The sequence below is a fragment of the Scyliorhinus torazame genome, chromosome 17, assembly GCF_047496885.1.
Source record: "Scyliorhinus torazame isolate Kashiwa2021f chromosome 17, sScyTor2.1, whole genome shotgun sequence".
Taxonomy (NCBI): domain Eukaryota; kingdom Metazoa; phylum Chordata; class Chondrichthyes; order Carcharhiniformes; family Scyliorhinidae; genus Scyliorhinus; species Scyliorhinus torazame.
The window spans coordinates 177,773,093-177,790,583 of NC_092723.1; the positions used below are offsets into that span (position 1 = coordinate 177,773,093).

The window sequence follows — 17,491 nt, forward strand, 5'->3', positions numbered from 1 at the left end:
TCGCAGGTCTTGTTATTTTATGGGGACTTTAGGTGTCAAAATCTTATAATTTTTAATATCCTTAGTGTTGGAGGATGGTTTGTTGAGATCTATACTGACTTCCGGGGCGAAATTCTCCCGAAACGGCGCGATGTCCGCCGACTGGTGCCCAAAACGGCGCCAATCAGACGGGCATCGAGCCGCCCCAAAGGTGCGGAATGCTCCGCATCTTTGGGGGCCAAGCCCCAACATTGAGGGGCTAGGTGGGCGCCGGAGGGATTTCCGTCCCGCCAGCTGGCGGAAACGGCCTTTGTTGCCCCGCCAGCTGGCGCGGAAATGACATCCCTGGGCGGCGCATGTGCGGGAGCATCAGCGGCCGCTGACAGTTTCCCACGCATGCGCAGTGGAGGGAGTCTCTTCTGCCTCCGCCATGGTGGAGACCGTGGCGGAGGCGGAAGGGAAAAAGTGCACCCACGGCACAGGCCCGCCCGCGGATCGGTGGGCCCCAATCGCGGGCCAGGCCACCGTGGGGGCACCCCCCCGGGGCCAGATCGCCCCGTGCCCCCCCCAGGACCCCGGAGCCCGCCCACGCTGCCTTGTCCCGCCGTTCAAAAGGTGGTTTAATCCACGCCGGCGGGAAAGGCAATTTATCGGCGGGACTTCGGCCCGGGCCGGAGAATCGAGCGGGGGGGCCCACCAACCGGCGCGGCCCGATTCCCGCCCCCACCGAATATCCGGTGCCGGAGACTTCGGCAACCGGCGGGGGCGGGATTCACGGCAGCCCCCGGCGATTCTCCAACCCGGCGGGGGGTCGGAGAATGACGCCCCCGTTCTCTCGCCCATCCAGGGCAGCCCGGATAGAGGCATTTGTAGGCTGAGAGAAATGTTCAGTGGTGCTTCCTTGTCATCCTTTGAGCAGCTATGCCAACAATTTGACATTCCGAAATACTCCTTTTTTTTTAAAGTATCTGCAACTTAGAGTCATTATCCTTAGCAAGACAACCTTGCGTATTGACTCTTCTATTTCCCTGTTAGAGAAAAATCCTGATTTCTGCAGCGCCTAAACATTTAATTTGTACGTTTTATGATACTTTGCGTTCTAGGTCCTATGTTAGTACATTGGGTACTTTGCAGTCTTGGGAAAGACTTGGTAACTAATATTGATGAGGAGATATAGAACATACATAGAACATAGAATGGTGTAGTATATGAGATTAAGCCAATAAAACCTTGGTGTGCAATAGAATGAAAGAGACTCAGTTGAAAATATTGCACCGTTTGCATACCACACCGAGTTTGAGGCACAGGTTTGATCGTGCTATATCCCGAATGTGTCGAATGTGCCTGGTAGTCGAGGGTGATTATATACACTGTGTATGGACCTGTGTCAAGAGTCTACTGGTCTGGTGTGGTTACGGAGCTCGAGAGGTTATTTGACAGGGCCTTATAATTTGATCCTTTGTTCATAATTCTGGGTCATCCAGATAGGAGAATAATTGATGCCAATGAAAAAAGGCAGCATAATACCCTAACTTTTGCAGCTCGGAAAAATATCCTCTGCTCTTGGATCAATGATAAGTATCCTTCGATTCAAAACTGGTATAAAATAGTAATTGCGCGTATTCCTGTGGAACTCCGGGCTTCTGTGCTCCGTTCGAAGTCTGATAGATTCCATAAAACATTGGCCCCTATCTCAAATTTCTAGGCTCTACTTTGTGTGACCTGCTCTTACAAGGTTTCCCATAAGCCATATTGCAAGTTGTAATCTCGCTGTACATAAAGGTGTGCATCTTGATGGGTTATCCTATCATGCTTATATAGAGCATAGAACATTACAGTGCAGTACAGGCCCTTCGGCCCTCGATGTTGCGCCGACCTGTGAAACCACTCTAAAGCCCATCTACACTATTCCCTTATCGTCCGGCCTTATCTTCTTCCCCCCCCCCCCGCCCCCCCCTTCCCCCCCCCCGCAATTTTCTGACAGATCTGGTCTATAAATGGAGGCATTCGTTCTTAAGGATTCATGTTCTGAATTTACCCTGTCTTTCTCTGGTCTTGCGTTTGCAGAAATATTTATTCTGTACCAGTTATGTTTTGAAAATTTGTTACATTATCTGTAAAAATTATAAAACTCTAATAATATACATATAAAAGAAAAGATGATCAATACTCCAAATGTGGCCCCACTTGTGCCCTGTGCAATCTCCCTACTTTTCTATTCAATTGCCCTTGCAATAAATTATATCATTCTTTTAGTTTTCCAAATAACTTGTTGTACCAACATACTAACCTTTGTGATTTGTGCACCAGGACACCCAGATCCCTCTGCATCTCAAAATAAAATATTGGGGTTTCTGACCAGTATCCTGGCCACTGTTGGGGTCTGGTCTGGGATCATAATAAATTCATCTGCCATCTCCTTATTTTCCACGATCAATTCTCCAAACTCACTTTCTATAGGACCAAGGATTTTGGATTGCTTGATGTTCTGGATATTTTCTCAAGGGCTAGATCCTCTTTCACTTGAAGAGTGCGGATCCAGCTCTCCTACAACTATTCTATCTAGTTCAAATTTCAAATCACCGTAATCATGGCCTTCAGCCATTCCGTACAGCTCACTGACAGATTCTCCTGCTGCTGCACATGTTTATTAAGTTTAGCGCTTAAGGATATTGTTACTTCTGAGTTTAAAAGAAGCTTAGAAGGATTGTGGCTGAGTACAACTCTGCTGCTAATGATGGCCCACTGCACCTCATGGATGCCCAGTCTTGAGTTGCTAGATCTGTTCGAAGTCTGTCCCATTTAGCACGGTGGTGGTGCCACACAACACAATGGAGAGTATCCTCAAGACAGGGCTTCAGCTCCACAAGGACTGCACGGTGGGCACTCCTACCGATACGCTACCACCATGTTGTCAGGTGTTGGACATTGCTCAGTAGGACTTAGATATTCTTAGCCTTAGGTAGTTCACCAGTAAGTATTAACTACCTGAAACCATATGCATAGGCATAGCAAAGATCCAAGTAACTATCTTCATGTTTGCTTCTACACTCGGCTCTGTCCAACACTACACTGACCTCTAGGTGCTGGTCACGTATTCTCTTCCATCACTGTGGGCAGCTCTGTACTCAGTCCGATGTTAATGCTTTGTGTGCCAGACACACATACCCTTATACGACAAGATCACCATCTTCATGACCCATCACCTTAATTTTCACTATGTGTTGCAAAGATAGCGAGAGGCTTCAATAATTCCTCCATGGTAGCTTTATAAATCAGTGTATTTTTAATCCTCATGGAAGGAAGCAGTGTTGGATTTAGTGCGAAGAAATTAAGTAGGCCAAATAGATAATGGAGAAAAACTGGAAACAACAATCATAACATAATTAGGTTCAATATTAAAATATAAAAGAGGAGGCAAGAGTCAAAGATAAAATATGCTAACTGGGGGGGGGGGGTGCAAATTTCAAGTAAATAAAAAGGAAAACCAGTGCAAATGAATGGAACAGAAAAATAACAAAAAGCAATGGGAAATTTTCAAATAGGAGACGATTAAAGGATTCCAACAGCATTCGTTCCAACATAGATCCTTAGGAATACTACTATTTTACATTCCTCCATCACAAATATGTTCGTTAACCATTACTTTGGCCTTTAGCCAATCTTCGATCCACTTGATTACATTTCCATTAATAACGTCTCTTTTGATTTCAGTAACAAGTACCATACCCTTTGTAAATTCAATTGCATTATATCTGTTGCCAGGTTGTTGTTAAATGCATTGGACTTCTTCACACTGCAATGAAGGTACTGTGGAAATCCCCTAGTCACCACACTCTGATGCCTGTTTGGGTACACTGAGGGAGAATTCAGAATGTCCTTTTCACCTAACAAACATATCTTTTGGGGACTTGTGGGAGGAAACCGGAGCACCCGGAGGAAACCCATGCAGACACGGGGAGAACGTGCAGACTCCGCACAGACAGTGACCCAAGCCGGGAATTGAACCCGGGTCCCTGGCACTGTGAAGCAACAGTGCTAGCCACTATGCTACCGTGCCATCCGCATGGCTTTACTGAGGAAGGTCAATGGACATAAATAGAAGTACACTAAACTGTAATTAGTTTTTCAATGTCCATTTAAAATATGGGAAACAGGCACATGATACTACCTCCTTGCTGTGCTCTTAAGTGTACATGAACCAAGATTCAGAGGCCGAAGAGCATTGCAGGCCCACACTATAACAGATACACAAATTTGTCATTGGGTTAAGGTTGACAATTTCAGGGAAGTAAATGCTGGAATCTTGTCCCATTTTTTGGACTCTGGATGTACTTTCACATCAAACTCTAGCATCTCATTTTGGTGCAACAACTTTGCACGGCTCATTCCTCCTTCTACACGGTGTGTCAAGTGCTCATCTCTGCAGACACAATGGGCTCTACTGTGGAATACTGAAATCTTCACTCAAAGATTCATTTCACTTCATTTAACCATAATATTCACTTAACCCACAAGCTTATTCAGAGCCCCAATTTTCCGTAGGTCTATGAAATTCTCAGATGCTCATTGACTCTCACGTCATTCGCAATTAGAATCGCAGTCAATACAAGACCTTTCTGCAACTTACTCCCAAAGTGTGAAAGTGCCCTAGATCTCCACATTACACAATAGAGATGGGCACTGTAAAAACAGAAGAATGCATCACTTGAGAGATTGCTCTGCCAAATGTATAGATACTGGAGTAAAAGGAAGATTCAAAAATTGAGTAAAATCAAGATTCAGATAAAATAAATGATTGGATAAAAAGGGAAGCAATGAGTGCAGCTGTCTGAAGGTGTATTTTAAATCCCTTCCTATCCGGAACATCAGGAATTGGTCAGTTCCCATTAACAATGCTTTATCTCGGAGGCTGATGGTTTATTCTTCTGCATCGGCCACCCAATATAGTGTGACTGTCAAAGAGCTGTTAATTAACAAGTGTTATAAGACTGCCAGAATACAAAAGAGCACATCAGAGATGGTGCATATAATTTGCCAGTCACTGCATACAATGTTGTGTTGAGAGGATTAGCAAATAAGACAAACAGGTAAACCAGCTCTTAGAAAAGAAGGCATTCAGCACCAAATGTAAATTTCATGCAAATCCAGGAATAACAACTTTAACAAAAAGTTACAGACATGATACTTACTGGGCCTAACACTAAAAACTAATAGAAGTCGGACACCATTCAGCCCCTCGAGCCTGCCTCACCATTTAATAAGATCATGGCTAACCAGATAGTAACCTCATATCTGCATCCAGCCTCCTCCTGGTAACCAATCGCCCCCTTACTTACCAAAAATCTATCCACCTCGGCCTTAGGAATATTCAAAGGCTCTGCTTCCAGCACCTTTTCAGGAAGAGTTCCAAAGGCTCACGACCCTGAGTGAAAAACCTTTTCACCCCCTTATTTAGGGACAGATGCAAAATTATGTTAGCTGAAGATATACTCGGGAAACTGTATGAGAGGAATTGAACTGACGTTTGTCCTTTTCTGAGGAGTCCTCAGTATAGACGCCAGATTGGCCCTGTCACAACTGGCTACTCAGGTGTTATTGCTGTCTTGGCCACTTCTGGCTTCTCAGATGGTCAATGTTATTCAATCCACGCCTGGTTCAGGTGGTTGTTATCCTCTCCACATCTGGCTCAGGTAATCAATGTTATGCTTTCCAAATGTGGCATTGCTGGTCAATGTTAGCTTAGCTCGAGCAGACGAGGTTAGTCTATCCACACCTGGCTCTCTAGTAGTCAATGTTATCCTCTCCACATCTGGCTCAAGCAGTCAATGTTATCTTTTCAAATGTGGCTCAGGTGGTCAATGTAATCCTCTCCATACTTGCCGTTGGTAGCCAATGTTAACCTATCCCCACCTGGATCAGGTGGTTATTATCCCATCTACCCTGGCTGGTGGTCAGTTATCCTCTCCACACATAGCACGGGTGACCAATGTTCTCCTATCCACATCTGGCTCAGGTAGTCAATGTTCTCCTATTCACACCTGGCTCAAGTGGTCAGTTATCTTATCCAAACCTGGCTCTGGTGATCAGTTATCTTATCCACATCTGGTTTGGGTGGTCAAGATGGTCAACGTTATCCTATCCGCACCCTGCTGAGCTGGTCAATGTTCCTCTACCCACACCTGGCTCAGGTTGTCAAGATTATCCTATCCACACCTGGCTGAAGTGGGCAAGGCTGTCCTATCCACACCTAGCTCAGGAGGTCAATTTTATCCTAACTAAACCTGACTTAGGTGGTCAATGTTATCCTATCCATAGCTGGATCTGATGGTCAATGTTATTCAATCCACACCTGGCTCCAGTAGTCAAGGTTACTCTATCCACACCTGGTTTTGCTAGTCGATGTTATCCTATTTAAACCTGGCTCAGTTGATCATGGTGCTCCTATCCACACCTGGCTCCAGCAGTCAATGCTATGCTCTCCTCCACTGACTCAGGTGTTTAATGTTCTTCTAGTCACACATGGCTACAGTAGTAAATCTTAGCCTCGCCACACATGGCTCAGGTGTTTAATGTCATCCTATCCATATCTGCCTCCGGTGGTCAATGATGTCCTCTCCAAACCTCACTCAGGTGTTTAATGTTCGCCCCTACATACCATGCTCTGGAACTCAAGTGCTATCCTCTCCACACCTAGCTCTGATAGATTAAAAATAGACTCCAATAAACTCCTATCCACCATGTGGCTATAGTAGTAAATCTTATTCGCTCCATACTTGGCCCAGGTGTTTGAGGTTCTCCTCTCCATACCTTGCCCAGGTGTTTCAGGTTATCCACTCCACATCTGGCCCAGGTGTTTTAGGTTCTCCTCTCCACACCTGGCCCAGGTGCTTAATGCTCTCCTCTCCACACCTGGCCCAGGTGTTTGAGGCTCTCCTGCCCACACCTGGCCCAAGTGTTTGAGGTTCTCCCCTCCACACCTGGCCCAGATGTTTAAGGTTTCACATCTCCATGCCTGGCCCAGGTGTTTGAGATTCTACTAGCCACACCTGGCCCAGATGTTTGATGCTCTCCTCCACACCTGGCCTAGGTGTTTAAGGTTTAACATCTCCACGCCTGGCCCAGATGCTTAAGGTTTCACATCTCCACACCTGGCCCAGATGTTTGATGCTCTCCTCCACACCTGGCCTAGGTGTTTAAGGTTTCACATCTCCACACCTGGCCTAGGTGTTTAAGGTTTCACATCTCCACACCTGGCCCAGGTGCTCAATGCCGTGAGCGCCCTTTACCTGATCCTGCTTTTCCTCAGCGCCAGCTCCTCCTCCTCCTCGGTACCGAAATCCAGGGACACGTCCTCGGTGTCGTCGACCAGCGCCTGGAGGTGGTGAAGGAGAGACAGGCTTTTAGACCGGCTGTGAGCGGTGCGGGGCCGGGCCGCTTTTCCCCGGCAGCCGGGCCGGGTGTTTGCCTCCGAGTGGCGGCAGGAGCGGCCGGGCCGCGGCGGCCTTGTCCCCTTACCTGCCTCATGATCCCCGGTGTCGATGCCGCCGCCGCCGCCTGTCAGACTCCGGCCGGTTGTCAAGGGCGGGTGCGACCGTCAAATACATCCGGGATAGCGCCGCTCCGGGACAGCGCGGGGCGGGGGAGCGGGAGCAGCATTTACTGCAACATCTGTCATTGCCCAGCCCCCAGACCCCCAACCCAACCCAGACCCCCAAACCAGCCCTGCCCCCAGACCCCCAACCCAGCCCAGCCCCCAGACCCCCAACCCAGCCCAGACCCAACCCAGACCCCCAACCCAGCCCAGCCCCCAGACCCCCAGCCCAGCCCCCAGACCCCCAACCCAGCCCAGCCCCCAGCCCCCCAACCCAGTCCAGCCCCCAGACCCCCAGCCCAGCCCAGCCCCCAGACCCCCAACCCAGCCCAGCCCCCAGACCCTCAACCCAACCCAGACCCCAGACCCCCAACCCAGTCCAGCCCCCAGATCCCCAACCCAGCCCAGCCCCCAGCCCCCCAACCCAACCCAGACCCCAGACCCCCAACCCAGTCCAGCCCCCAGATCAGCCCCCCAACCCAGCCCAGACTCCCAACCCCCAACCCAGACCCCCAACCCAGATCCAGACCCACAACCCAGTCCAGCCCCCAGACCCCCAGCCCCCAGACCCCCAACCCAACCCAGACCCCCAACCCAGATCCAGACCCACAACCCAGTCCAGCCCCCAGATCCCCAACCCAGCCCAGACCCCAGACCCCCAACCCAGCCCAGACCCCCAGCCCAGACCCCCAACCCAGACCTCCAACCCAACCCAGACCCCCAACCCAGACCTCCAACCCAGTCCAGACCCCCAACCCAGACCCCCAACCCAGCCCAGACCCCCAACCCAGCCCCCAGCCCAGACCCCCAACCCAGACCTCCAACCCAACCCAGACCCCCAACCCAGACCTCCAACCCAGCCCAGACCCCCAACCCAGACCCCAGCCCAGACTAAGTACAGTACATCCATCGATTTCCTTTGTCCACAGCACATTCGTCTCAGCTCCTTTTCCCTTCTGATGGCGATGGTTGTAAGTTCGTCCCGCCCATTCACCTTTTGTTTTTTGAGTATCTTGGGGACATTTTTTATTTTTTTTATTTTATAAATTTAGAGTACCCAATTCATTTTTTCCAATTAAGGGGCAATTTAGCGTGGCCAATCCACCTACCCTGCACATCTTTGGGTTGTGGGGGCGAAACCCACGCAAACACGAGGAGAATGTGCAAACTCCACACGGACAGTGACCCAGGGCCGGGATCGAACCTAGGACCTCAGCGCCGTGAGGCAGCAATGCTAACCACCGTGCCACCGTGCTGCCCCATCTTGGGGACATTTTCTAAATTTTCTTCAGTGAAGACTGGCACACAATATTTGTTTAATGCCTCTGCCATTTCCTTGTTTTTAACCATTATCAATCGGTCAGACCTATCCTTGAGAGGACCAACATTAATGGCCGGCACGGTGGCACAGTAGTTAACACTGCCGACACACAATTAACAATATTAATTAACCTTGTCTGAACCTTTCCATCTGTATCTTGTAAACACATGATTATGTCTGGTTACACCAATTTCACTGCCAGGAAGATAATTTAACCATACTCAGAGGAGGCTTTTTTTTTCATAACAGAGCAAATGTTACTAATTGTACTCTTTCTTTGCTTGTTCCCACACTCACTTTCTAGAAAAAGAAAGATTTGCATTTATATATTGCCTTTCATGACCTAGGACATCCCAAATTGCTTTTCTGCCAATGAAGTATTTTAGTAGTATGATAACGTAGCAAATGAGAATAAACTAGCCAGGAAAATAAAAACGTATTGTTAGAGATTTTATAAGTAGCTTTGGAATACAAAGAACAAAGACAATTACAGCACAGGAACAGGTCCTTCGGCCCTCCCACCCTGCGCCGATCCAGATCCTTTATCTAAACCTGTCGCCTATTTTCCAAAGATCTACTTCCCTCTGTTCCCCGCCCATTCATATATCTGTCTAGATGCATCTTAAATGATGCTATCGTGTCCGCCTCTACCACCTCCGCTGGCAAAGCGTTCCAGACACCCACCACCTTCTGTGTAAAAAGCTTTCCACGCACATCTCACTTAAACTTTCCCCCTCTCACTTTGAAATCGTGACCCCTTGAATTGACACCCCCACAGTTGGAAAAAGCTTGTTGCTAGCCACCCTGTCCATACCTCTCATAATTTTGTAGACCTCAATCAGGTCCCCCCTCAACCTCCGTCTTTCCAACGAAAACAATCCTAATCTACTCAACCTTTCTTCATAGCTAGCACCCTCCATACCAGGCAACATCCTGGTGAACCTCCTCTGCACCCTCTCTAAAACATCCACATCCTTCTGGTAATGTGGCGACCAGAACTGCACGCAGTATTCCCAATGTGGCCTAACCAAAGTCCTATACAACTGTAACATGACCTGCCGACTCTTGTACTCAATACCCTGTCCGATGAAGGCAAGCATGCTGTATGCCTTCTTGACCACTCTATCGACCTGCGTTGCCACCTTCAGGGTACAATGGACCTGAACTCCCAGATCTCTCTGTACATCAATTTTCCCCAGGACTCTTCCATTGACCATATAGTCCACTCTTGAATTGGATCTTCCAAAATGCATCACCTCGCATTTGCCTGGATTGAACTCCATCTGCCATTTCTCTGCCCAACTCTCCAATCTATCTATATTTTGCTGTATTCTCTGACAGTCCCCCTCGCTATCTGTAACTCCACCAATCTTAGTATCATCTGCAAACTTGCTAATCAGCCCACCTATACCTTCGTCCAGATCATTTATGTATATCACAAACAACAGTGGTCCGAGCACGGATCCCTGTGGAACACCACTAGTCACCTTTCTCCATTTTGAGACACTCCCTTCCACCACTACTCTCTGTCTCCTGTTGCCCAGCCAGTTCTTTATCCATCTAACTAGTACACCCTGAACTTTTTCCATCAACCTGCCATGGGAAACTTTATCAAACGCCTTACTGAAGTCCATGTATATGATATCTACAGCCCTTCCCTCATCAATTAACTTTGTCACTTCCTCAAAGAATCCTATTAGGTTTGTAAGATATGACCTTCCCTACACAAAACCATGCTGCCTATCACTGATAAGTCTACTTTCTTCCAAATGTGAATAGGTCCTATCCCTCAGTATCTTCTCCAACAGTTTGCCTGCCACTGATGTCAAGCTCACAGGTCTATAATTCCCTGGATTATCCCTGCTACCCTTCTTAAACAAAGGGACAACATTAGCAATTCTCCAGTCCTCCGGGACCTCACCCGTGCTCAAGGATGCTGCAAAGATATCTGTTAAGGCCCCAGCTATTTCGGCCCTCGCTTCCCTCGGTAACCTGGGATAGATCCCATCCGGACCTGGGGACTTGTCCACCTTAATGCCTTTTAGAATACCCAAAACGTACCCCTTCCTTATGCCGACTTGACCTAGAATATTTAAACATCCATCCCTAACCTCAACATCCGTCATGTCCCTCTCCTTGGTGAATACCGATGCAAAGTACTCATTAAGAATCTCACCCATTTCCTCTGACTCCACGCATAAATTCCCTCTTTTGTCTTTTAGTGGGCCAATCCTTTCTCTAGTTTCCCTCTTGCTCCTTATATACAAATAAAAGGCTTTGGGATTTTCCTTAACCCTGTTAGCCAAAGATATTTCATGACCCCTTTTAGCACTCTTTATTGCGCGTTTGAGATTTGTCCTACTTTTCCGATATTCCTCCAAAGCTTCATTAGTTTTAAGTCGCCTAGATCTTATGTATGCTTCCTTTTTCATTTTAGCTAGTCTCACAATTCCACCCGTCATCCATGGTTCCCTAATCTTGCCATTTCTAACCCTCATTTTCACAGGGACATGTCTGTCCTGCACTCTAATCAACCTTTCCTTAAAAGACTCCCACATTTCAAATGTGGATTTACCTTCAAACAGCTGCTCCCAATCCACATTCCCCAGCTCCTGCCAAATTTTGGTATAGTTGGCCTTTCCCCAATTTAGTACTCTTCCTTTAGGACCACTCTCATCTTTGTCCATGAGTATTCTAAAACTTACGGAATTGTGATCGCTATTCCCAAAGTAATCCCCGACTGAAACTTCAACCACCTGGCCGGGATCATTCCCCAATACCAGGTCCAGTATGGCCCCTTCCCGAGTTGGACTATTTACATACTGCTCTAAAAAAAACTCTCCTGGAAGCTCTTTACAAATTCTGCTCCATCTACGACTCCAACACTACATGAGTCCCATTCAATGTTGGGGAAGTTAAAATCTCCCATCACGATCACCCTATTGCTCCTACATTTTTCTATAATCTGTATACATATTTGTACCTCTACTTCACGCTCGCTTTTGGGAGGCCTGTAGTAAAGTCCCAACAATGTTACTGCATCCTTCCTATTTCTTAGCTCTACCAATATTGCCTCAGTGCTTGAATCCTCCATAGTGCCCTCCTTAATCACAGCTGTGATATCATCTCTGACCAGTAATGCAACTCCTCCACCCCTTTTCCCTCCCTCTCTATTCCTCCTGAAGCATCTATACCCTGGGATATTTAGTTGCCAATCTTGCCCTTCCCTCAACCAAGTCTCAGTAATACCAATAACATCATATTCCCAGGTACTAATCCAAGCCCTAAGTTCATCTGCCTTCCCTGCTGCACTTCTCGCTTTGAAACAAATGCACCTCAGACCACCTGTCCCTTTGCATTCATCATCTCTTCCCTGTCTACTCTTCCCTTTAGTCACAATGATTATCTAGTACCTTACTGGCTTTAGTTGCTGACTCTTTACTGACCTCTAACTTCCTAATCTGGTTCCCATCCCCCTGCCGCATTTGTTTAAAACCTCCCCAACTGTGTTAGCAAAAGCACCCCCTAGGACATTGGTTCCAGGCCTGCCCAGGTGTAGACCATCTGATTTGTAATGGTCCCACCGCCCCAGAACCGGTTCCAAAGTCCCAAAAATCTGAACCCCTCCCTCCTGCACTATCTCTCAAGCCACGTATTCATTCTGACTATTCTTGAATTTCTACTCTGACTGTCTCGTGACACTGGTAGCAATCCTGAGATTACTACCTTTGAGGTCCTACTTTTTATCTTATCTCCTAACTCCCTAAATTCTGATTGTAGGACCTATGTCATTGGTGCCTGTATGCACCACGACAACTGGCTGTTCACCCTCCCCCTTCAGTATGTCCTGCAGCATATCTGAGACATCCCTGACCCGTGCACTCGGGAGGCAACATACCATTTGGGAGTCTTGTTTTCGACCACAGAAACACCTGTCTACTCCCCTTACGATTGAATCCCCTATGACTACAGCCCTGCCAGTCTTTTTCCCGCCCTTCTGTGCAGCAGAGCCAGCCACGGTGCCATGAGCCTGGCTACTACTTCCTTCCCCTGGTGAGTCATCTCCCCCAACAGTATCGAAAACGGTATACCTGTTTTGGAGGGAGATGACCGCAGGGGACACCTGCACTGCCTTCCTGCTCTTTCTCTGCCTTTTGGTCACCCATTCCCTGTCTCCCTCACCAATCCTAATCTGCGGTGTGACCAACTCACTGAACGTGCTATCCATGACCTCCTCAGCAGCGCGGATGCTCCAAAGTGAGTCCATCCGCAGCTCCAGAGCCGTCATGCGGTCTAACAGGAGCTGCAGCTGGACACACTTCCCGCACATGAAGGAGTCAGGGGAATCGGCCGTGTCCCTGAACTCCCACATTGAGCATGAGGAGCATAACACGGGTCTGGGATCTCCTGCCATTTTTACACTTTACCTTATCTGATTACAAATATCAAATAATGAATAAGTGAAAGGAATAAAGATTTTACTTACCAATCACAATACTTACCAACACACGAAGAGTTAAATTTCTCCCAGCTACTGCTAATTGGAGCACTTTCCTTACCAGCCAATCAGGTCACTGCTTTGCTGTGATGTCACTCTTCAAATTTATCCCCAAAGACCCCGTGGCCGCTGTTTAAGCAGCGAAGCAGCTCCGCCCACTCCACCAGCTGAATTCCCGCCGAAAAGACTCGAATCCGCGAAGCAGCTAGTTTAAATACTCACCGCTCAACTCTGTAGCTCCGCCCTCTCCAACAGCTGAATTCCCGCCGAAAAGACGGATTGTTGTATTGGAGGAAATATGACAGCCAATTTGTGCACAGCAAACTCCCAGAGACAGCAATCAGATAATAACCTGATAATCTGTTTCAGTGATGTTGATTGTGTTGGGAAAACAAAGGTAGTTTTAAGGGATTTACATTTCTATTGTTAAACATTAGAAATAAGGTATAGTTTTAGGTGTGTTTAATTTACTGGAAGGGTAAAACCTATAGTTAGATTCATGCTGGACAAAGGTGTTTGTATGTGTGGGGGTTGGTTAAGTTCCAACTAGGCTTCCATTCTGCTTAGAGAGGGCTACGGTGTGACGAATAAATAGAAGTAAGTTGGTGCTTAGCAACAGGAGACCACTTCCAGAGGGATGGACTTTCCTTTGTTCTTAGTTTTAACTGGAAGCTTCCAAAGCCAGGTTACTGAGGAGTCCAGATGCAGTCCAGATAACCAGGGAATTGGGACGAAAAAGCTGTTTAAGAAGTCTGGAGATGTTAAATCTGCTTCGACCACCTGTTCAGGCAGTGCAGTCCAGATCATAACTTGCGCAGTGCAGTCCAGATCATGTCAGATATCATTTGATGTCAGATCCACTAGCCAATTACCTTAAATCTGCGACCTCTGCTTATTGATCCTCTGCCACGTTACAGCAGGAGGGGAGACAGTTGAACAGATTGACATACAAACACATTAAAAAAAATATTTCATGTGATGTGAGCATCACTGGCGGGGCCAGCATTTGTTGCATCCCTAATTGCCCTTGAACTGAGTGGCTTGTCGCCCCATTTCAGGAGGCAGCCACAGGTCAAACACATTGCTGTGGGTCTGGAGTCATGTGTAGGTCAGACCAGGTAAGGACAGTAGAGTTCCTGCCTTAAAAGGCATTAGTGAACCAGGTGGGTTTTTACAACAGTCAAGGATAGTTTCATGGCCACCATTGCTGAGACTAACTTTATATTCCAGATTTTATTAATCAAATTCAAATCCCACCAGCTGCCATGACGGAGTTTGAACCTATTTTCTCAGAACATTAGCCTGTGTTAGGAAAATAAAGGTAGTTTTAAGGGATTTACATTTGTCTTGGTAAGCATTAGAAATAAGCTATAGATTCAAGTGGGTTTAATTTACTGTTTCTATACCTGGAAGAATAAACCCTATAGTTAGATTTATGCTGGACAAAGGTGTGGGGGTTGATTTCAATTCCAACTTTGATTCTATTGTGCTTACAGCGGGTTGCAGCGTGAAGAGTGAATAGAAGTAAGGGGTTGCTTAGCAACTGGAGGCCCTTGTAAAGATAACAAAAATGGTTTTAAATTTTAGTTTTAGCTGAATTTGTGGATAGCTGGAGACAGGGAACTGAAGAGTGAACACGCCAAAATGAAGACCCAACCTCACAGAACCCCGGGGCCCAACCGGACCGTGAACATACCCCCCTGGGGACCCCAAAATCGTAAGCAGAGCCCAGGATCCCTCCAGACGCAATCACCTACCTTCCACAAGGTCAGACTTCTCGCATCGGATCCTGGGACCACCCAGAAGCAGCCACCGACCTAGGAAACAAGGGAAACGCGTCGCTCTGTAGGTGAGAGTAAAACAACGTGGCTTCAAGCCTCCTCTCCCCAGCATACTCCTGAGAAACGTCCAAGCGATCGGAAACCAGCTGGACGAGCTTAATGCTAGACGTAACCTCTCTGAGGGAAGTGAGAGACTGCTGTGTGCTCTGTTTCACAGAGACATGGCTCACTCCTGCCTCACTGGACTGTACCGTACAACCTGAGGGCTTTTCAATTCACCGGATGGACCGCATGGTGTCCTCAGGCAAGGTGAAGGATGGAGGGGTTTGCCTCCTCATTAACTCCTTCTGGTGCTTAGACCTGGCGACCCTGGTGAACTACTGCTCCTCAGACCTGGAATACCTGATTGTGAATCTCCTGTCCCACCTAACATCTCCTTGGCCCCTGCTACACAAACATCGAGAGCATCTACCGCTCCATCCCCTGACCACATTTTGTAAAATCGGACCACATTTTGTAAAATCGGACCACAAGACGGTGTTCCTTCTCCTGGCATACAAGCAGAAACCTAAGCGGGAGGATTGGTTAAGAAGGTCATGCAATGCTGGTTCAATGCAACAAAGGTCTCCTATGTGACTGCTTGGAGTCAGTGGACTGGTCCATATTCAAGAACTCAGTGGCCAACTTAGACGAGTATGCCACTACCATCACAAACTTCATCAGTAATCGTGTCGAGGACTGGGTACCAAAGAAGGTTGTATGTGCATTCCCCAACCAGAAACTATGGTTTAAACAAGAGATCAAATCCCTACTGAAGTCCAGGTGTGAGTCATTCAAGACGGGTGACCCTGACCTATATAAGAAATCTAGGTATGACCTCCGCAAAGCCATCAGGGATACCAAGAGAGACAATACCAGACTAGGCTAGAGTCACAGACTAACAACTCAAACTCTCATCGGTTGTGGCAAGGCTTAAACAATACAACACACGCACCGATTCAAAAACAGCTTCTTCCCCGCTGTTGCCAGACTCCTCTTATGGACTGAATTAATCTTTCCACGGATCTTCTCTATTGTTGTAGCACAAAATCCGTATGCTGCACCTGATGTTTATGTTTATGTATTTGCATTGTGTATTTATTGTATGTTCTATGTTTTCATGTATGGCACGATTTGCCTGAACTGTATACAGAACAATACTTTTCACTGTACCTTGGTACAGGTGACAAAAAATCTATATCTAAATCTCTCAACTCTGCCAGGAGAAACTGGACAGGACAAGGGAGTTGCACAGATGCAAGCTTCCTAAGGAACAAGATGCAATCCAAATAACCAAGGAATTGGGACATTACGTTTAAGACGACTGAAGTTAAATGAGAGACCAAGGTGTTGTTCAGAAGAATTCAATGAAGAGTAAGCAAAGTATTCTGAGTTAAAGAGACAATTAGATTTGAATTGGGACAGCAGACTTCAGAGTAGATGAAACTCTTGATGTAATTTTAATACAGTCTGGGAATCAAGAGCCCAAGCAATTGTGAGCAGATTGTATGGCAGTCAAGACGAAGAAATCTTAAAATGGTTTGTGTGAAATCCTGGACTGGACTCGGTGTTAAAAGTGGAGCAGAAACTTTGTTTGAAAGTGTCATTTGTAAAATTCCATAATGCAAACTGCCAAGGGAAAGCATTATTATGAGAGAAAAATTTTAAAGCGTGTTTTTGTGAATGGTGTTTGGAAGCTCTCATGTGACAATCATCTGGGGGAATTCTGAGGAGAAAACTACAGACACTAACTTGAGTTCAGCGTGGAGTGGTATTTGACCACAGTCATCTCATGCGCTTAAAAGAGGCATTTTGTGATAATGAGACCATTGTATCTTAAGATGTACTTTGTAATCCATATTAATCTTTAAATATGCATGTATTTGTTAAGCTAAGGGATAGTAAAGGAGTATTTTATTATAATTTAATTTAAAAAAATTTTTAAAGTACCCAATTATTTTTTTCCCAATTAAGGGGCAATTTTAACACGGCCAATCCAGCTACCCTGCATATCTTTGGTGAGACCCATGCAGATACAGGGAGAATGTGCAAACTCCACACGGACAGTGACCCGGGGCCAGGATTGAACTCGGGTCCTCGGTGCCGTGATAGAGCAGTGCTAACCACTGAGCCACCGTGCTGCCCAATTATAATTCAATTTTTATATGTTTATTAAATGTTTCATTAAAAAAATTAAGTTATGTTCTTTTGAGCCAGGGTTCAACTCTGGGATCTTTCCGTCAAGTTGAAACATCAACTGGGATCGTAACCATAGAATT

At 46.7% G+C, this 17,491-nt stretch overlaps 1 protein-coding gene across 2 annotated transcripts in view; it reads right to left on the reverse strand.

Annotated features, from left to right (window-relative positions):
• The window catches only part of LOC140394444 (Golgi apparatus membrane protein TVP23 homolog A-like), a 78,800-nt gene extending 71,131 nt beyond the window's left edge, over positions 1-7,669 (reverse strand). For both annotated transcript variants that reach the window (XM_072481716.1, XM_072481717.1), the window contains exons 1-2: positions 7,498-7,669; positions 7,269-7,354 (exon numbers count right to left, since the gene is read on the reverse strand). In XM_072481716.1, coding sequence (XP_072337817.1) covers positions 7,269-7,354; positions 7,498-7,506 — 95 coding nt within the window. In that variant the 5' untranslated portion in view covers positions 7,507-7,669. The remainder of the gene's footprint in view (positions 1-7,268; positions 7,355-7,497) is intronic.
• Between the last annotated feature and the right edge of the window lie 9,822 nt (positions 7,670-17,491).